The following is a 19,585-nucleotide window of genomic DNA, read 5'->3' on the forward strand; positions in this document are numbered from 1 at the left end:
ATTATTACTTATTTTGAGCATTAAAAATACTAACAATGGTGCTTTTAATATTTAAATTAAATATTAATTATTGGTTGTTTTAATATTTGTCAGTATTACATTTTTATAAGAGATTATATTATCGGACATGTAAAATGCATGCTACTTGTTGTAAATATATAGCGCCACTGTTCTAACACGTATCGCTCAGTTTGACACGCTCACTCAGTCGGTTCTAGACCACGCAACTGTGCAATTAAACGTTCGTAGAGACGATAGATTAGAAGCCGTCGTAGCGGAGGACACTGTGCGATCTGGGTCAAACAAAAACTTCTAACAAGCGATGGAAAAGTCTCTTTGCCGAAAAAAAAAAGAAAAAAAAATCGGGATCGGGATGAAAGAGAGAGAAAGAGACCTCGGTTCCACGTGAATTTGTTCGACTCTCTCTCGTTGCAGAGACTGACGATAGGAACCGGCAATCTGGACACCTCGAAACTGAACGTGAGGCCGACCTGGGGCGTTAGTTTCGGCCTACCGCAGACCGGTGGTGTCGGTCCGATCGCGCCGCACCCTGGTAATCCCCTGGGAGCCCCGGGGTACACGCCGGGCTACGGGCTGGTCGGCGGACAGGGCATAAATCTAGGCCCGGTCGCCGTGAATCCGCTCGTGGCAGTGCAGGTCACGAAAGACGAGTACGGCGAGAAGGTCATCAAGCCCTACGTGAACCTTCACGTGACGCCCAATCCAGGACTCATTCACAAGCTAGGCCACCTCCTGGCCTACAAGAAATACGGGCTGTACGGTCATTACGGCGGTCATTACGACGGTCATTCCGGTATTTACGCTCCTCATTATCACACGCATCACGAGAGACCGATCTATCATTATACGCCGAGACCGCCGTTCTATCCGTCTCATCACGAACCGATCTACCACAAGCCTCACGGCGGATACAATCCCTCCTACTACAAGGACGATAACGATGATTACGATGACTACGATTATTCGAATGATTATCAGGATGATTACTATAGAAACGCTCGCGCGAGAAACGCGTCGGTGACGACGAGAGGTAGACAATTCCCGACGAAGGCTTCACCGCAAGGATCGCCGGCCGGCGATGACGAACGACAGAGGAGCGGGAAGATTATCTTCTCGGACAGAAGGAGACGCGACACGACGTCGGCATTTAGCAAAACGGCGTCGGAGAAGGTAAGGTGACACGGTCGGTTGGTCTGCTCGCTCTGCTGAACAGACTTAACCGTTACCATAATAATACGAGATTGTAGAGCCGCTGCGAAGCGGCTGAGGCCGTCAGCGGATGACTCAGGACGACGATCGCGGTGATATACCGACTCTGCGTACTACTTACGGGGAAGGGGGGGGGACGCGGGACTGTCAAACTGAGCGGCACGTGTAGCACAGATAGAAGTCGAAAACACGATAAGTAAAACCTCGTCGTGGGGTTGGCGGGGGGGGATAAAGTCGATTGATCGATCCTTTTCTATCTCCGCAGAGACGATACGGACGACCGCCAACTTGTGGTGCTCATCACGTCTGCTGCCAGAAATCGCACATAATAGGCGCACGCCCGCGACCTGGTCAATGCGGAGTCAGAAACACACAGGGCATCAACGGCCGTATCAAGAACCCGGTCTACGTCGACGGGGACTCCGAATTCGGTACGCGACTCACCTCTAACGCAATTTACTGAATGGATAGCGTTCTTGCGGAAAAGGACTGTCAATGGTTCGAGACGCTTTTGAAAAAAATATCCGCGCCTCGGGAATACTAAGAAAGAAATCGCAAAGGGGGAACTCGCTTTTGTTTACAATTTTAAGAATAACGTGTAACTGATACTATACTGCTTCTAGCTCGCAAATTCGTAGATATTCATTGATGTGTTATATTTGAATCAAACATTTCCAAAAGTAACAAAAGTTCCAGTCGTCGTTATTGCAAATTTAATATTGCCACTATAATATTAAATGTCAAGCATTAATTTTTTAAACGTTTTAAATTTAAATATTCGATACATAATTTCATGTGTTGCAATTTTACTAACTGACAATACTGTTTGAAATATTTTTCATACGTACGTAATTATAAATATCAAACGTTGAATATCTCAATGCATGTTGTATAATGTTATCGTTGTGTTATAAATCTTTCTTTGACGCAGGCGAATACCCGTGGCAGGTGGCCATTCTGAAGAAGGATACCACGGAAAGCGTCTACGTTTGCGGCGGTACCCTGATCTCGCCCCGGCACATCATCACCGCCGCCCATTGCGTCAAGACCCACGCCGGTCGTGAGCTTCGCGCGCGATTAGGTGAATGGGACGTGAATCACGACGTCGAGTTTTACCCGTACATCGAGCGCGACATCGTCAGCGTCTTCGTGCACCCCGAGTTCTACGCCGGCACTCTTGCCAACGACATCGCCATTCTCAAGCTGGACCACGACGTCGATTTCACGAAGAACCCTCACATTAGCGCCGCCTGTCTGCCAGACAAACTCGACGACTTCACCGGAACAAGGTGCGTTTCCCCTGATAATAATTGACAAAACGCGACGGAGCGTCGCGAAGAAAGTTATTAATGTTTTATCATTAAATAATTATTTTTTATTCTTTGTAAACGTTTAATATTACTTCACACATGCGGAAAAAGCAGCAGATATATGTTCAGTATAAAAATATTTTAAAAAATTAAATTAAACCAAAATTATAAATACTTCCCTCTACACTGGGAATAAAATATTTATTTGACTAAATTGTTCAACTTGATTACATTTTTTTCAGTTCAAGTATTTATGCAAGTATATAACTTAAATAGATAAAATACTTGAATTTCATTTTAAGTATTTATATATTTAACTAAAATATATAAATACACTGAGAGAAAAAAATGCTGGTTTAAAATAAATATTTCTTTGAATAGTACTAATAACATATTTTATAGAAAATCAATGATATTTATTTAAAACAAGCAATACTTCTATAATTTAGAAAATATTATTTGTTTAAAATAAATATTACTGATTTCCTATAAAATATATTATTAGTGCTATTCAAAGAAATATTTATTTTAAACCAGCATTTTTTTTCTCTCAGTGTAGTTAAATCAAAGAAATTTAATTAAGTTAAAGAATTTAGTCAAAAACTTTTTTCTTCTTAAAGTATTAAAAGTCAAATAATCGCTAACTGCAAACTCCAACAAAAAAACTCTACCGAGTGGACTCTCGCTCCTCGTAAACGCGATCTTAATTGAAATCTGACGATCGTGATGTACGGCAGATGCTGGACCACCGGATGGGGCAAGGACGCCTTCGGCGACTACGGCAAGTACCAGAACATACTGAAAGAGGTGGACGTACCTGTCGTCAGCAACCACGTTTGCGAGCAGCAGATGAGGCGGACGCGGCTGGGTCCCAGTTTCAACCTGCATCCGGGCTTCGTCTGCGCCGGCGGTGAGGAGGGCAAGGACGCCTGCAAGGGCGACGGCGGCGGCCCGATGGTCTGCGAGCGCCACGGCCGCTGGCAGCTGACCGGCGTCGTCTCCTGGGGCATCGGTTGCGGCCAGGTGAATGTGCCCGGCGTCTACACCCGCGTCTCCTATTATCTCGACTGGATCCGCCAGATCGTGGATTACTGATGAGAGAGAATTCGAATCAGAATCTATGTTTTCGATATAGAAAAAAAAGGACTTGACGAAACTTGATGACGATATACCTCGCGATATTTTTCTTTCACACACACGTAGAAGGAGAGAGGCGTATATATTTATATAAGTTATATTTATATTGAAATTATTTGATTGCGAGCGAATTCTAATACGAGAGCGAATTTTTCGCCCTAGGTGGCCGAACGAAAATACCAGAGATATTCATTTGAACGATTTTAATTGTAATTTAAACATGCTTAATTTATTGTACATAGGGATCTCGGCGCCATTTGCGCACCGGCCAGCAAATTGCAACGCAATTCGCGATGTAAGTGTGATTCGAGCATTCGGATCGTCGAGTAATGCATTTTCTTTGCAACACAGCTTATACATATATTTATCGCTTTAATAAATAATTCGTACACGTACCCTTTTTGTCTTTTCTCACGCCTCCCGCTTTCCTTCCGCGCGCTGTCCCACAATGCAATCTACGTGCAATATATCGGATAAAAGAGTAAATTAAGAGTCTCCGCCAACACGGTCTCCCGCCATTTTTGCAACGTTCGGTGTTTCGAAGAATTGGTAGCGGAAGAATTCGTGGAGAATTTCCGGATTCCCGTCGATTCTCGAGCACGAGCAGACGCTCCTCTACGAGACACTCGAGGGACGCTCGAAGTGTCGTCTTTCTCTCGGTACTTTCTGGATTCTTTATCGTACAAAAAGCTAGTCAAAACTTACTCCTCACACCCTCGCATTTCCTCTCTCGTAACTCCGTCGTACCGAATTCGAACTACAGGAATCGTTGCGTTTCCGAGGCGCGTCGATCGCGTCCGAGAACGCCCGATTTCGATCCTTGTGCCGCCATCTACCGTCGGGATCGCGAGATATCTAATCCAATTAGCCGTGTAACCTCAAACACTCAAAACACTGTTTACTGTCGCCCGAGAAACGTGCGGTTTTCTCGCGAGGTAGACGTTGATCCCGATGCCGCGTCTCACGTGCGGTTGAGAAGGAACTAGGCGACGTCCAGGTAGAGCCACTTCCACGCGGAAGAGTCAGTCGGTAGGAGGGAAATTCGTGACGATCCGAATCGACGGTGAACCGCGCACGATGCCGATAAAGTTGATCGGCCGCACGACGGACTTCAGGGGAAAGCCGCTGTGGGAGATTCTGGGGAACTTGAAAAACTTCGGGGTCGGCAGGCTCGTGATAAGGAATCGCTTTCAGAGGTATCCCGAGCCCTGCTACATGAAGATACTGAAGGTCGCCGGGATGCCCTTGCCCGAGGAGCCCTACGTAAGTGATGCCAATCGGGTATAATCACGTTTGTTTTTATCGCTTCTCCTAATCCCGTGGCTCGTCTGCAGACGGACCGCAAGGTCATGGTGCTAGTCGAGAGGGTCTTCCGTGGCCAGAGGAATCCGAAGCCAGTGCAGCTGGACAGCACGACTTACAAGGCAGATTACATGCTGGTGCACAAAGATCAGGAGCACCTGTTTCTTGACAACACGAAGGTGCCGGAGATGAAAATCCTCCCCAGGACGACAGATCTCCCACCGCTCTTCTCACAGATGATGATACATCAGATGAGTGCAAAAGGTGCCACGGCACCAGCAGAGCCGAAATTAGCATTGAAATATAACTTCAAGGGTGGGAGCCTTAAGAATTACAGACTCGCCGAGGAAGGTGAAACCCCGACGGTGAAACTGAACTTTAGGGTGGACCAGTCTAGTGTACTTTTCCCAAAGCCCAAAGAAGAGACGGCAGCCTCGTGAGCTCTTACTTATTTAATATGTTCGTATATAGTTGTTAAAAATAAATATTTTATAAATTATTCCTGTGAGGAGTAATACAATAAATTATTTTATTTATCAGATAGCTAAACGTAAAAAGAAAATCCGATTTTTGAGGTTTCACCTGGCTGCTCGCGCGATCGAGTTCACGTCTCTGATGCGTCCGTTTTCTCAGCGCGAATCACCTGCAGTTTACATGAGAGTCATTACTTTTACTTTGATTCCTCAATTATACCGATTATACCTTCCAAAATTGACGCATCTCCTGAACATCCACTCTTTTTCTGACGAGCCAGCCACGAATATTTCTTTGTATGCGCAAAGCGGCCTCCTCTCTGGTCCACAGCCACGATTTCGGATAAATTGGCCTGGGACTGGAAAAAGAAAGAGATGTAATGAAAATTATAATTTAATATAAGAAATTGGGATTGGTTTTCTTCTTACTGCGACTTTAGCCACAGCTTGAACTGTGGTATATCAAACACGTTCTGCCAGACGCGCGACCTACTCGGATGCCGTGAGTTTCGGTTCCAGAGGATCTCTGCGAGATAATCCAGTCCGTTGAAGGAGCATTTGTGTGTCTGTAAAACATGGTAATTTTTTTTTCAAATTATCGTCCGTGTTTATTGAAAACGCGACTCTCTCGGGTAACGTTATACTTTTAATGCATTTTGGCGATCTGCTTCTAGCAACATTTCTTTCATTGCAGCTAATAAAGTCGGAAATATATTTTTATTTAAGTAATCCGGGACACTCTGAAACGAATTCATCGTCGTCCGTTTGCACGTCGAGAGTTCTACGAGTTTACAAAACGAATACAGATACGAATCGATGTAAGTTACTATACACTCTGCGAGCTTTAGAACCATATGTGTGAAGTTTGCATGAAATTTGCTTGTCAACCTTAACGAAAGATGTTAAAATAGATAATAAAAATTTTCTTAGATCCCGTATTGCTATTGATTTTTGGCAAAATCTTGAAACAATGAAGGTGTCTCACATATTAATATGTAATCTATACGAAAGCACGAAGTGTTACATATATAGATTCTAAATGTCCTCTGATCCAATAAAAAATCGATGTCCCATAACCTGCCCTTATGTCAGGAAGCAGCTTCGTATCGCAAGTATATCTCTTTATAAGATGTCTATGAATTGCTGCGTTATTGATAAATTTCAATGTGTTGTAAAACTAACGCGTTCGATGTTTCGGTAAATGTTTCCATCCTCATGAATTGAAACAGTCAAGGAATCGCCTAACATAACGGAAGGGATTTTTCCGCGGAAGAAGGATGATGTGGAACCGCGACTTCCGTTGGATGTTATTTCGGAAGACATGCGAGACGAACGGACAGTCGAGACTGCACTAGCTGAAGAATTAGAAGACGTCGAAGTAAAGTCTAAGGTTTTTGAAAAAGTTCCAAGTATTTTGGAACCAATCATTACTACACCAAGAAAGATAGCTGATGACATTAAAGAGAAAATTTATTTTATTGAGGAAAAGAAATTAATAGAAGTCGTCCCTTCAAGAGAAAAAATAGATAGTCGCGATGAAGAAAAAATTGATTTCGAGAAAGAGGAATTAATCCAAGAACCCGCGCCTGTCCAGAAAGAAGCTCCGATAGAAAAGATAGTAAATCATGTTGAAGAAAAAATCGATTCGATTACAGAAGAGGAAATAGACCGAAAACCTGTGATTGTTCAGGAAGAAATTGTCATCCCGACACAGATATCCGAGCATGTAGATGAGGAAATTAAAGACAAGGACTTGGATGTTAAAGAAATTGTAGAGAAACCCGTCGAAGAAGCTTTGATTGAAGAACCTGAGATTATCGAAGATGAAATTGAACAGGCGCCAATAACAGAGATTGAATTAGAACCGTCGCGGGAACTAGAAAAGCATTGTGATTAAGAATGAATAATTATTGGCAAATATAACTTACAGAGGAATTTGTTTGTGATGATAATTTTGAACAATTTCAGTCGAGTTGGAGGAGCGGGAAGAAGAGAAGAGCATCCCTGACGTACAGACGGATTACGAGCAATTTATCGACGAGGAATTGCAGGAGGCTCTGCCCGCTGTAATAGCGAAGGAAATTCCGGAGGAGCCGAGAGCGGTGCGTCGTGAAATTTCCAGGAATGCGGCCACCTTGTATGAGAAAATCGATCCCAAAAGACCTGTCGGGCCACCGAGCAAGCGAGAAGCAGTGACCGCAATGCCTGAGGAACGACCGGTTAGAGAGGAAGTATCCGCAAGGCGGGCTCTCGAGGATTCGACGATAACAGAGCGGATCGTCTCTCGTAAGCTTGGAGAAGATGTTTGCGAGGAGACATGCTCTTTAGTAAAGGAGCAGGAAGGCAAGCAGTTAGATTATTTTCAGGAGAAAAACTCTCATATTGTATTGATCTTTCTTCTCTTCCAGAGGATGACATATCTATATATGCACTCCGTATATATATATATATATATATATATATATATATATATATATATATATATCGGTTTGCATTCTGAAAATCGAGATCCGTTCCTATTGCAGAACGCATTATGCGGAAATTGAAGGCACGACAACGGCTCGTAGATCATTATTATCTGACGAAGGGCTTCAGCTACTTTGAGGACGTATGCACGTGCTCTCTGGCTTGCATGGTGTACACCTTGAGCCGGGATCCCTTTGTGAAGAGTATATTCGCGTCTCTCGCGGTGTTCGCAATTGGACTGAAGTTGTGCTCCGAGCTGGATGCGTGGGAGATGCCGAGTCGCATTTCATAAGATCAAAATATCGATGTCAGCTGATACATCTGAATTTTCGCACCTGAGTCTCTTATAAAATCTCAGCAGTTGCATTAAGATTAATGAAATATTGCTGAAATAATGCAGACGAATACATAAAATAACTTGTTTATTCAATATACAGCTATTTACAGTTTGAACTCTTATATACAAGCGTATGAGCATAAGTAAATTAAGAATTTAAAATTATTCGGGATTTCGCTGTTCTCCGGTGAAACAAGGTTTTGATGATCCACAGCGACGCGATTAGCGCGAATAATCCGATCGCCGATATCAAAATCGCCAAATAGTAATTCTGCGAGGTACGTAGTACGTATTTTGGAAGAACCACTCGCAGGACTATGTCATCCTGCCACTCGATGGTATTATTTCGATCCGGGATGCTTCTCGCGCGCCTGACGTGACCGCCGGGACAATCCAGGACACAGTCCGCAGGTTCCAGACACGCCATAGCCTTTACCGTGAAGAAAATCTCGTCGCTCTCTTTCATACCGTCGAACATGAACGCTTGGAGGATCAGGTAGTTCTCCAACGGTGACACCGCGTATTGCTCCCGAGGGCAGATCTCGTGCACGTCCGGATTCAAACAGCCATCCTTGTCGAGGATCCATAGACTGTTAACAATTTTCTGCCGCTGGCGCTCCTCCACGTAATGCACTGTCACTTGACCGATCTTTGAGTGTCGCCAACCTTCGAACACGTGAAAAGATAAGAATAAAAATTGAAATAATTAATATAATTAAGATCGCATATAATGGGATAATTTCTGCCGTTCAATTCTATTCTAATATTTTATTAATTGCGTGATTAATATAATTATCGATAATTATTAATTAATGATCCTAATTATACAATCTTAATTTCTGCGCTTGTGTAGGGATTAATTTTACATTACTAATTTAATAGAATTTAATTGTGTAATTGATTTCCTTTATGAATATTTTTTTGTACGCCCTCTTGGGGTGAAATTATCGATTTGGTGAATCGTATGTTACATGAAGTCGCTGTCAGAGAGTTCCAGACACATCATTCGTCTTACTAATGCGCTTACTGTCGTCGCCGTTGACTAACACGCGCAGCAGAATCTCCTCGCCGAGAACGACCGTGCCGCCCGATTGTATCCTCGAGTCGAAAATGTTTTTCGAGCCGTAAGTCTTCCTGTACAATCCCACGTTCACGTTCAGGGGGTTCTCGGCGCCGCCGTTCAACACGCCCGGAACGTTCCTCGCTTTCCTAAGGAAAGTGCAATGTATGTCTGAATAGTACGGATGCTTATTTTTGCTACTCCTCGCCCGCAGAAGACAAATGACGCGTCTTACGCTTCCAAAGTTTTCACGCTGATTCGCCTCGTGTGATAGGCAATCCTATCCTGGGTCTTACATCGCAACGTCACTCTGTGATCGTCCCTCAGTCGTAGACCGAAGATCATGGGGAATCTCAGATCGAGGCAATACGATTGGTTGCCGTCCGTTGTGGAACAATCGACAACCCCGCAATTCCAGACCTGATCCTTCTCAAAACTAATGCGATAAGAGTCCATGACCGCTGTCGCTCGACAATCATCAATGCTCGCCGCGTTGTCTATCACCGGCGGAGCCGAGTTTCTCGGTGTCTTGATGGATGCTCTGTCATTATAAATTGACACGTGTAATATGAAATTATACGTATGTATACATAATACAGATTGTTAAACATGAATAAATAATGTTATCTTATTCAAATTATATTAGTAGCAATGTTTAATTATATTAAGGACACTGAGAAAAAAAATTATTAACTTGAATATATTTTTCAACTTGATTAAACTTAAAGTTCAAGTATTATTAAGTATTTAAATAAAATATGTAAATACTGGAATATAGCAGTTATTTAAATGCTGTTCAAATATTTTATTAAATTGAATCAAGTTAATAAATTTTTTTTAGTTTTCTCCTATTTTATTATAAAGTGAAAATGCTCATTATATTTTAGATTTGAAAAGTTTGAAAAAGACACTAGCACAAAAGAAAGATTGTGATCGTTAAAGTCTTCTCGAATTTCATTACCTGAAGAACAATTCGCCTCCCGTGTTTTGACAGGACATCTCCTCTACGCTGACACGATTTGCAAAGGACGACGATGGTGTTTCGTCGAAAGGAAGAGGAGAGGGTAAAGGAGGAGGCTGCATTGTGGTCTGTTGTGAATGTTTGCCATGCGGGAAAGTGGGTCGACGATGATGCTGAGGCATTTGCGACCCGTCGCTCCCCGGATATCTTCTGTCGTGCGGACCCTTACGCGTAAGGACTCGCAAGGAATCCCGTCCGGGGAGCTGATACAATGCATGAGGATAGTTTCTGGCCTCGTCTGTCACCGCGACCGCCACGTTCCGTGCTCTGTTATCGATCACTTCCGGCAGAGAGAAATCCGGAATCGAAGCTGGAGGCAAATAACCGTTGTCATGAAGTATCGCCACCCTCGAGACGTTGTATCTATGACGGAAATTCACAAAGACCGAATCCTGAGACTCGAATCCGTCCACGTAGTTCTCCAGAGACATCGAGCTGATAAAGAGAAGCCAGTATATCTGCAACCAGCATTAATTAGTTTTATAAATTATTCAATTAATGAAGTAAAAGTTTAATGTCGTTTAAATGTAAGATTTAATTAAAATCAGATTAATTTTAAAGACTTTATGTTTTCGAAAGAGACGGAGGGAAAATCTTTTAGGACTGAAAATTAAGCGATACTTTTGATATCACCTGCGTCAACCACATTTTATATTGCGGATCATGACATGATCGAGACATATTGAATAGCGGGATGCGACTGACGATCGTCGAAGTCATGGGTGGGCTTTTAAAGCGCTTTTAAAGCGCACACCTTCACCGAAACCGGATCCCCCAGTGGTCATTGTTCCACCCGGCGAACAAACATCGCCGAACATCGACCACCAGGCTAGTTTAATAGGTACTGCGTTTCGTGATTTGGCTAACGATCGGGTACTTAGCATAAAACATCATTCGCATCCTGGATTTTAACGCGACTGCCATTAATAACGATAACGGCGGGATCTGTCCCTCTCACGCTGTCCATTATATCTCGATCAATTTAGGTCAGAAGGTCTCTCTGTGACTCGCATACAGTTTATCACCAATGTCCATTTTCAGATTTCCAATCTGGCATCGCTGATATTATGCATATACACTTTATACGTTCCTATATTCGTCTTTTTAAGAAAAAATGTTGAGCGTATTATATCTGACATTGATAATACATATGTGCATACCATTATGCACGTATATTTTTAGATACATATATTTATAATAAAATATATATTATATCCTATATATGTATACACATATTTAATACAACATATATCTATATATGTATATACATATATTGTACACATAAGCTTATGTACGGGTAATCTTTTTTTAAGATTAAATTAAATTTAATGATTTATTTAGTTATAGTATTGATTTGCATAAATGAATTGAGTTACGTTAAGAGTTACATGAACGAAAGTTAATTAATTAGAGTTTTAACTAACTAGTTAAAATTTGCAGTCAGAGCAAGTTAAAAATTAATTTTGGAAAGTATTTATATTAAATTATAATATTTTAATATTTTTTAAATTATTAGATCACTCTAATCTAACGAAATGATTAAAATAATATGGAGACCATTAAATACATTTAATATTTTATTAATATTAAATTCATATAAAGTAACAAAGAAATAGTTTTTATATAAAAATACATATTTTTTAATAATATCAATAATATTCAAAATCATTGCAAATCTTTTAACGATCAATTCTTGAAAGTATATACTTTTTGAACAAATTTTTATCAAAAATATTTTACGTGATTTTAATAAATTTTGTTGCAATTTTTATTATTAATATTTTAATTAATATTTCTATTTATATTATTTAATGATATACTGTATTGTACAAATTATGCCTATTATGGATTAAAATTATTGTAAATTCTACAGCGATAGTTATATTTGCTAATTTGCTATTTAATTGATTGCACAAATAGACAATGTTATGCGCAAAAAATTACGCATCAAATCTATTCACGCATTGATGAAAAAAAAAAATTGCTCCAGGTGAGGCTCGAACTCACAACCCCGGCATGGCTCACGAGAACTGCTCTATAAGTACCGTGCGCTAACCAATTGCGCCACTGGAGCAGTTGAATACGATGTCGCTAAACAAGCCTCTTCAGAGACAGTATCGTTAACGTTAAAAACTTTTTATTTTTACTTTACATATTGTCAATTTACATTTTACGAATAAACCTGAATATAATTTTAGCTTTGTTCGATTTTTGTAAAAATTAAATTCGAATAGAAACGAGTTCTTGATTTATTTCGAATAATTGCCAAATATATTTGATATAACTTATTTGTATATTCACAATGTGTTTATCTGTTTTTTTTTTTACACGATTACTCTTCGTATTTTATTCTCGAGGAAGTTAGTATTTATGTAATTCTTTTTTTGAGAATTCACGGCCAGCATTTGGTCGTTACTTCTACACTTTTCTTATTTATAACAAAATAAAGAAGAAAAAGAACAGAAACGCAGAATGTAGAATTTGTATAAAATGCCGAATAAAAGAAACTACTATTATTTACTAATCGAGCTGCATATAATCGCCGTTTGATGATTATGGCAGGAGCAAAATAAAACAAGTATAGGTTAGAACAGAAAGAGAGAGAAGGAGAAAAAGAGACAGAGAGAAAAAGTGCAGAGAGTGCAGCACGAAACGATAAATCTGATTTTGATGTTTTCACGTCGTGAAGTTTAGGTTGTGCGTGCGTTGCGTGATTGATTGCGCGCGTTACAATTTTGCATCCTTGCTCGGGAAAGCGTGATCTGAAGGAGGTCGAGAATTAGCGTCGAAGGCGAGAAAGGGAAACGCTGACGAGGACCCGCGAGAAACGGAGCTGTTGACAGAACCAACCACAACAGCACGGCACTTGTCGCGAACATGTCGGCTGCTAAATGCTTGATCTTGACAGTCGATACTCAGATTGATCATCAGTAAGAGAAAGAGGAAGAAGAAGAGGATCTGTCGTCAATCCTGAAACCGCGGCCTCGCCGTCACGATTGTCACTCTGGAGGATGTCATGTACGTCGACGGTAACCTCGTTTACCGCGGTAACGCGAGGAGGCAGGAAAGAGGAGGTGCCACGTAACGGCGCGACGATGATGTGTGTTTTCAAGTACTCGGACACCGCAAGTTCTGCCTGTCGCGACGTCAATGTCCTACTGAGGGTTCGACGGCTCAAACAGCACGGACAATTTCGTTTTACTTAATCTTGCCGCGTTTCATTTGTGTTTACGTCTCACTTGAACGTTGAGACTTTATTATCTCAAGAGTAGTTTTAGTTTTTTTTTTATTTTGCGTAAACGATTACTATGTATAATTTATCTGAGATCACACATTATTGTATATAAATTTATACTTAATATTTTTTTTAACTAAAGAAAAAAAATAGGTATGCATTCTCGATTAGTAATAGAAAACCACTATGTTAAGTTTCACTCTCTACTTTTGGGTTAGCATGATATTTATCTATCTAACAGAATAGAAAAAAAAATAGAACCTGCGATATCACACTGTTTTTCTTGTTATAGGCATAAAATATGAGTTGGTTTGATGCCACAGGGTTTGCCAATTTGGCAAAATCTGCCCTAAAGGGAGCACAGAAGACCATAGATAAAGCCTTGGACATTAAAGAAGAGGATCCAAAGGCAATTCAGTCACACGTGGACGAAACTAAGGATTTTTTCGCAAGTTGGGGCCTGCAGAGCGAAGGGGAGATCAACAAGCAACGGGATAGCAATCAACAGAAGCAGCAAAACTCGAGCAGCATTTGGGGTAGCTTTACAGGTTCGTTCTTCGAGCCTCCAAAGTCTGCAGATGGGAGTGGTGGTTGGAAGACTATCAAGCACTCCAAGTCTCTGCAAAGTAGCGTCAGTCAGGATGAACAGCAACACAGCAGCATGGTGTCTTCTACTTCTGCCCCTGAAAAACTGGCGGCGACAAAGGACTCGAAATCTACAATAATAAAGAGCGAATCTGTACATAAAGAGGATGAAGGAGATGAGTCTAGTGTTATTAGTGAACCTGTAAATATTAATCGTAGCGCGTCTAAGGAATCTGATGATAAAACTGCGTCGGAGTCTTGCGCGTTGTCGGAACAGTCATCTCTAGACAATGTCGTTTCAATTAGTACCGATAAGATCGTAACTAAAAGTGCCAGTTTAGACTTGGAGCAGGTATACTATGCGCCAACGGTGGATAACACTGACAGCGATTCTACGACGAGTATCGATGGGGAGGAGGGACGATGCGAGGTAGAATCGGAAGGCAATGATATCAATCGTATATCAGGTTCTATTAATGTGTTCTATAAAATACCTAATGTTTCTGATAACGTTAGCGACAAGAAGAGCCTGGAGAGCGTGGAGATTCTTGGCTCGCAGTCCAACACTGATTGCACCACTACGCCGGAATCTGACCTCAACTCCGTTACCAATTCGCTAAGTCCCTCCGTTGTCGACATCAAGGTGAATTCTGAATCGGTCGAGATATTGCCGGACAGTCTGGTGACGTCGCCGAGTTCCGTGGAAATCCTGGGTGACTGGAAGAGCGACAGTAGTCCTTTTCTGTCTCCAATAGATCAAAAAAATTCAGAGTCATACCCTATTCTAGGCGGAGATGAATGCGCCACGCCGTGTATAGACTGTACAATCGACACGTTACAACTACCGAGAGATAAATTTGTGGAGGCCTCGTCATCCGATATCTCTCCGTACGAATCCCCAATGGAGGAGGTCAAAACGTTGAGTGTCAGTCCATATCCTTACAGTGTTGACAGTACACCATCACCCAGCATGTTCTCCAGCCTGGATACGAATAAAAGCAGTTTGTCGCACGCGGCGGACAGCTCGAAAACTTCCCCTGAAAGCGTTGAGGTGATACCGGACGTAGACGAGCCAGACGAGAGTTTGGCTGAAGATTCTTACACTTCGGCTTCCGAAGGTACAGTCATGACAGTACTCGAGCCATTGCAACAATTGGACACAGTTAAGAATAAGGAATTAGCTGATATGAGTTTAAAGATACCTGCGAAGATGCACGATTCATGTCCAGACGATAGACAAACATCGACGAAGGTTTCCGTGGAGAGCAAATTGAACCTGAGTCTTGATTCGCTGAAGGAGAAACACAATTTGCATTTGACGCTCGAGCCAATTACCACGCAACCGATTCGCAAATTAGATCATTTGGAGGGAGTAAATGAGAAACCGGATATTTCTACCTTTTCCCAGTTAATGAGCACCACTATAGAGCCGCCGGATCTGGACAGTCAAGTCGAAAGCATGGAAACAAAGATGATCGAGAGTACCGATCAGTATTTAATGTCCACCGATTCGAGCAGAGAGGGTACCTTGATTGAGAGTAGTTCCGAGGATAACGCAACATTAATTTGTACAAATGATTCCAAAGTCATGGAGACGCCTTTGACCACTAGTTCTTATGTAAAGACTATGCTAGCCGATGCTATGGTTGAGAAAGGTGAAGTAATCGATATGGAAACTCATTGCACAGAAATACCACGAGAAAATTCACCTATATCATCAGAAAGGTATTATTTCATTCACACATATATCATTTAAATTTATAATATACATACATATAACTTTTATTTAAAAAATCTACTTCTTTTATAGTCGTTCCGATCTAGTAAAAATTGGATCCGATCAAGCCAGTGGACATACAAGTGGAGATGAATTAGAAACTACAACATCGAGCGACATTGAGATAATATCTAGGTAGTAACTTTTGTTTTGTGAGTATAACATGTTTCTGTCCAATGTACAACAGTTAATGTATTATTTTTATCAACAGTCCTAATGGAGATTCAAGTTCGACTCAGTCGCGACAGAGTCCGGCAAAATTGCAGTTGAGTAAGGGTGGTGATTTGCTAACAAAAACTTTGAAGACCCGGGGTCATTCTCGAGAATTGAGTGAAATCAGCGTAGGATCGGATGAAACAAATATGGAAATTGAGAAACTGTTGAAACGTGTACAGGAAATGACCGAGATTTTAGAGGCGAGAGAATCAAAGTTGATAGACGTGAGCAGAATAAATATGGAATTACATGAACAAAATGCAAATTTAATGAAGTAAGATTATAATGATTATATTAAGATATTCTATTTTCAAATAACAGATATCACAGCATCTATATTTTTTACAGACAGCTTGAAAATTTTGAAAAGCACGCGGAGCAAAATCAAAATATAAATCAAATCACAGATGAATATACGCAACGTTTGTCGGTGTTAGAGAGAAAGTTTCAGCAAGCGATAAGGGAACGTGATCAATTGAGAAAGAATTTAGATCAATTGAAGTTAGAAGCGGCATCGCGTTTATCCTCACAGGAGATGTTTACTATAAATGCTGAGAAAGATGAAATCATAAAGGAACTTCGCGAGGAGGGCGAGAAACTCAGCAAACAACAACTTCAACACAGCAATATCATAAAAAAACTGCGCGTAAAAGAGAAGGAAACTGACGCAACTATAAAAAGTCAAAAGTATAATATAAAACTTTATGTAAAAAAAATAGAATGGCAAATGGTTATATTCGTCGCAATTTCCATTTTCATTTATTTATTTTTCAGAGAACAAATAGAAGAACAAAATACAGAATTGGAGAGATTAAAACGATCGTTGCATGCAAAGGAGGAGGTAGAACGCAGTCAAATAGAGGCCGTTCACACTTTGACAGCGAAAACGAAGAAGCAAGAGAAGGAGATATTAACGTTACAAGAAAAATTGGACAATACGGTACATAAGATGGAGGCCTATAAAAAGAGCTTGGATGCTGCAAAAGTGTGAGTATAGAGTAATTAATTCTAAAATAAAATCTACATTTATGTATATTTATGCATATTTATGTATACCTAAATTTTTGTGGAATAGGGATTTAACAGAAACAAAGAAGAAGTTGGTGACTACTGAAGAGGAATTGAAAGAAGCTGTTGATAATGCGGGTGAGTCGTGTCAATTGTTTGCACAAGTGGAGGATTTAAAATTGAAATATCGTCAAGCCGAGGAAGCTCATGTCAAGTAAATATTGTATATTAGATATACAATTAATCATATAAGTAATTTTTATCCTAACAGTTATCTATTTTTTTATGTTATAGAAGAGAAGAATTTTTCAAGCACGAAAACAACGAATTACTTAAACGATTAGAAGCCTCAGAGGCCAGAAGTGAAGAATTATCCGAATCAGTCTCGATAGCAACAAAGCCTTTACTAAGACAGATCGAACAGCTTCAAGCGAACTTACTACATAAGTCTAATAGCTTTATGAAGCAAGAGAAGGTTTTATCGGAAAAAAATATCGAGTTACAATCCAAAATTGAAAATTTAATTGAAATGGATCGTCTTCTGAGAGAAGAGAATGTTAATCTGAAATCCAAGGAGTCGCATTTAGAATCGAAGCTTAATGTAAAAGAGAAGGAAAGATCGAAATTGCAGGAGTCGCACGATAAGTTAAAAAACGAAAATGAAAGATTGTTAGAACAAAATAAAGAGTAAGTATATATATTTAGAATGTATACATATTTTTAAAGACATAATACGCAATCTATAACAAATTCAAATTGCAGACACCAAAGTACGATAAACACTCTCGAGCAGACACATTCTAGTCATGTGCAAGAATTGAAGAGAGAGATAAACGCTCTGGAAAATAAATTAGCCGTGGAGAAAGCGGCGACTGACGCGGAACGAAGAAGAAATAATGCGATATTAGAACAACAACAAAATACCGACGAGGAATCACGATTTAGTCCTACTCTCAGTATAGGACAAGAATCTGTCAGTAGTGCGAATAGTGGCTGGCCAGGAGTATGTATAGAAATGTCATATATGTACATACATGAGATCAACAGCTATTCTGTATATAATGCAAAATTTGTTTTTTTTTTTTAGTTTAGCGATTCAGTATTTGATAATAATTCTGGCAGATTTCCTCCAATACCATATGAAAGCATCATAACGAGTTCAAATAGCACGTCGATTTTCGAGAACTTGCAAGCACAATTGAAACAAAGAGATGGTAAGTTTATGGTATTGTACGCGTTATTACTATCGCTGATTTGGTTTCTCATTATTCAATGTCTACTCTTCAATTCGCTAATTTTGACTTTATTTTGCCATTGCAGGTGAAATACAACAACTTCAGTGGGAATTATCTCGGCGAAACGCGGAGAGGGATACGCTGAATTCAGAATTGGCAACGTTAACTTTGAAGATCGAGGATTTGAGTGCAAGTGTCGCGGAAGCGCGGGCACTCAACGAAAGTCTTAGCGAGACACAAACCAGATATGACGCACTACTACAAATGTACGGCGAGAAGGTCGAGGAAAATCAGGAATTGCGAATGGACCTCGAGGACATTAAGGAGATGTACAAAATGCAAATCGATCAACTTCTAAAGCGGCAGAATTAACTTTGCCAGACAAACAGTTTCTACAAACGACTTACGCGCAGCCTAACAACTTCTCTACGAAACTTTAATTACACACGTACCATGTCTACATAATCATCTTGTCTATTTCTAGGAAAACCCAGTTGTAATAACAAAGTTTTATAGAGGACTTTAATAATACCTGTAGTCTGGCGTAGGAGATGTATATTTATATTATTTAACGCAAACAAATGCGGAAAAATTTGTGATAAAGGATTTAGATGACGATAAAATTTTGAAAGTCTTCTGTAAAAATACATATAAATATATTTATTGAAAATTGAGTAAGAGAGAAAGATTTAAAAAGTATCAGAGGTATCAAACTAATACGTCTTTTCTTCTTCCGCAATATTGTTATAGTTATTATTATTCCTTGTGTATTGTTACATATGTATTATTGTTTCACATATTTTAATTTTAATTTAATATCAGGGAGGATCATGTGATATTGGATTGTATTATACAACGTTTAAATATGATACAATATGTACAATATAATACAATATAATACAATATAATACAATATAATACAAAAGTGTACTTTGTCATTTAAATATAGTAATATAAACATCAATGATTTCCCTGTTGCAATAAATCGCATAAATTAGCAAATTTTTTCCATGAGTGGAGTTTTGAATGGATAGAAACACAATATGTCAAATATACAATATAAACAATTTTTCAGCTATAAATTTAATAAATAATATAGTAAACTTGGAATTAACATTTAATTACAAATTTTTAAAAAAGTTTAAATATTCTGTGATTGAAATTTATAGTGGTAATTGTTCGTGCATGATATC

The 19,585-nt window shown here is 39.9% G+C and overlaps 5 protein-coding genes and 1 non-coding gene across 11 annotated transcripts; 3 read left to right on the top strand and 3 right to left on the bottom strand.

Annotated features, from left to right (window-relative positions):
• Positions 1-435: 435 nt before the first annotated feature.
• Positions 436-5,478, top strand: LOC105834832 (the record flags this gene model as incomplete). Its single annotated transcript, XM_036295101.1, is given in 6 exon segments — positions 436-1,191; positions 1,463-1,661; positions 2,162-2,519; positions 3,278-3,623; positions 4,704-4,940; positions 5,012-5,478. Coding segments are annotated over 6 exon segments (2,304 nt in total), but the record flags the coding sequence as incomplete, so codon positions are not given.
• A 161-nt stretch (positions 5,479-5,639) lies between these two features.
• On the bottom strand, positions 5,640-6,376 carry LOC105834837 (IQ domain-containing protein K-like). The gene is made up of 3 exons (XM_012677630.3): positions 6,097-6,376; positions 5,882-6,018; positions 5,640-5,811 (listed from the first exon to the last, which is right to left on the bottom strand). The coding sequence occupies exons 1-3, from the start codon at positions 6,304-6,306 to the stop codon at positions 5,676-5,678; spliced, it is 483 nt and encodes a 160-aa protein (XP_012533084.1). The 5' UTR covers positions 6,307-6,376; the 3' UTR covers positions 5,640-5,675.
• LOC105834835 (biorientation of chromosomes in cell division protein 1-like 1) lies at positions 6,179-8,417 on the top strand. The gene is made up of 5 exons (XM_012677627.3): positions 6,179-6,270; positions 6,383-6,564; positions 6,682-7,341; positions 7,421-7,795; positions 7,978-8,417. The coding sequence occupies exons 2-5, from the start codon at positions 6,492-6,494 to the stop codon at positions 8,208-8,210; spliced, it is 1,341 nt and encodes a 446-aa protein (XP_012533081.1). The 5' UTR covers positions 6,179-6,270; positions 6,383-6,491; the 3' UTR covers positions 8,211-8,417.
• Positions 8,326-13,204, bottom strand: LOC105834833. Of its 6 annotated transcripts, none has more exons than XM_012677626.2 (5): positions 13,068-13,204; positions 10,277-10,794; positions 9,551-9,856; positions 9,271-9,464; positions 8,326-8,921 (listed from the first exon to the last, which is right to left on the bottom strand). In XM_012677626.2, the coding sequence occupies exons 2-5, from the start codon at positions 10,765-10,767 to the stop codon at positions 8,404-8,406; spliced, it is 1,509 nt and encodes a 502-aa protein (XP_012533080.1). In that variant the 5' UTR covers positions 10,768-10,794; positions 13,068-13,204; the 3' UTR covers positions 8,326-8,403. The 6 variants fall into 6 exon arrangements, with proteins under 6 accessions (XP_012533080.1, XP_012533079.1, XP_028044890.1 ...); XM_012677625.2 differs by lacking the exon at positions 13,068-13,204 and adding an exon at positions 12,858-12,932; XM_028189089.2 differs by lacking the exon at positions 13,068-13,204 and adding an exon at positions 10,958-11,561.
• Trnai-uau lies at positions 12,319-12,410 on the bottom strand. Its single transcript is given in 2 exon segments — positions 12,319-12,354; positions 12,373-12,410. It is a non-coding gene; the product is annotated as a tRNA-Ile (tRNA).
• A 14-nt stretch (positions 13,205-13,218) lies between the features above and the next one.
• On the top strand, positions 13,219-19,310 carry LOC105834831 (TATA element modulatory factor). Its single transcript, XM_012677621.2, has 11 exons — positions 13,219-13,354; positions 13,864-15,881; positions 15,967-16,068; positions 16,145-16,423; positions 16,498-16,836; positions 16,924-17,136; positions 17,225-17,371; positions 17,452-17,844; positions 17,920-18,160; positions 18,245-18,371; positions 18,478-19,310. Exons 2-11 carry the CDS (start codon positions 13,873-13,875, stop codon positions 18,762-18,764), a joined length of 4,137 nt encoding a protein of 1,378 aa, XP_012533075.1. The 5' UTR covers positions 13,219-13,354; positions 13,864-13,872; the 3' UTR covers positions 18,765-19,310.
• Positions 19,311-19,585: the final 275 nt, after the last annotated feature.

The sequence above is a fragment of the Monomorium pharaonis genome, unplaced genomic scaffold (genome assembly GCF_013373865.1).
Source record: "Monomorium pharaonis isolate MP-MQ-018 unplaced genomic scaffold, ASM1337386v2 scaffold_621, whole genome shotgun sequence".
Taxonomy (NCBI): domain Eukaryota; kingdom Metazoa; phylum Arthropoda; class Insecta; order Hymenoptera; family Formicidae; genus Monomorium; species Monomorium pharaonis.

Coding starts and splice junctions, on each gene's coding strand:
- LOC105834837 (XM_012677630.3), bottom strand. CDS start 6,306: ATGGTTCTAAAGCTCGCAGAGTGTATAGTAACTTACATCGATTCGTAT. Junction 6,019..6,096: donor ATCGCCAAAATGCATTAAAA/GTATAACGTTAC, acceptor CATGTTTTACAG/ACACACAAATGCTCCTTCAA. Junction 5,812..5,881: donor AAGCTGTGGCTAAAGTCGCA/GTAAGAAGAAAA, acceptor TTCTTTTTCCAG/TCCCAGGCCAATTTATCCGA.
- LOC105834835 (XM_012677627.3), top strand. CDS start 6,492: ATGTCCTCTGATCCAATAAAAAATCGATGTCCCATAACCTGCCCTTAT. Junction 6,565..6,681: donor GAAGCAGCTTCGTATCGCAA/GTATATCTCTTT, acceptor GAATTGAAACAG/TCAAGGAATCGCCTAACATA. Junction 7,796..7,977: donor TTTAGTAAAGGAGCAGGAAG/GCAAGCAGTTAG, acceptor TTCCTATTGCAG/AACGCATTATGCGGAAATTG.
- LOC105834833 (XM_028189089.2), bottom strand. CDS start 11,056: ATGACTTCGACGATCGTCAGTCGCATCCCGCTATTCAATATGTCTCGA. Junction 9,857..10,276: donor GGAGGCGAATTGTTCTTCAG/GTAATGAAATTC, acceptor TTATAATGACAG/AGCATCCATCAAGACACCGA. Junction 9,465..9,550: donor AGCGTGAAAACTTTGGAAGC/GTAAGACGCGTC, acceptor CACTTTCCTTAG/GAAAGCGAGGAACGTTCCGG.
- LOC105834831 (XM_012677621.2), top strand. CDS start 13,873: ATGAGTTGGTTTGATGCCACAGGGTTTGCCAATTTGGCAAAATCTGCC. Junction 18,161..18,244: donor CGAATAGTGGCTGGCCAGGA/GTATGTATAGAA, acceptor TTTTTTTTTTAG/TTTAGCGATTCAGTATTTGA. Junction 18,372..18,477: donor ACAATTGAAACAAAGAGATG/GTAAGTTTATGG, acceptor TTGCCATTGCAG/GTGAAATACAACAACTTCAG.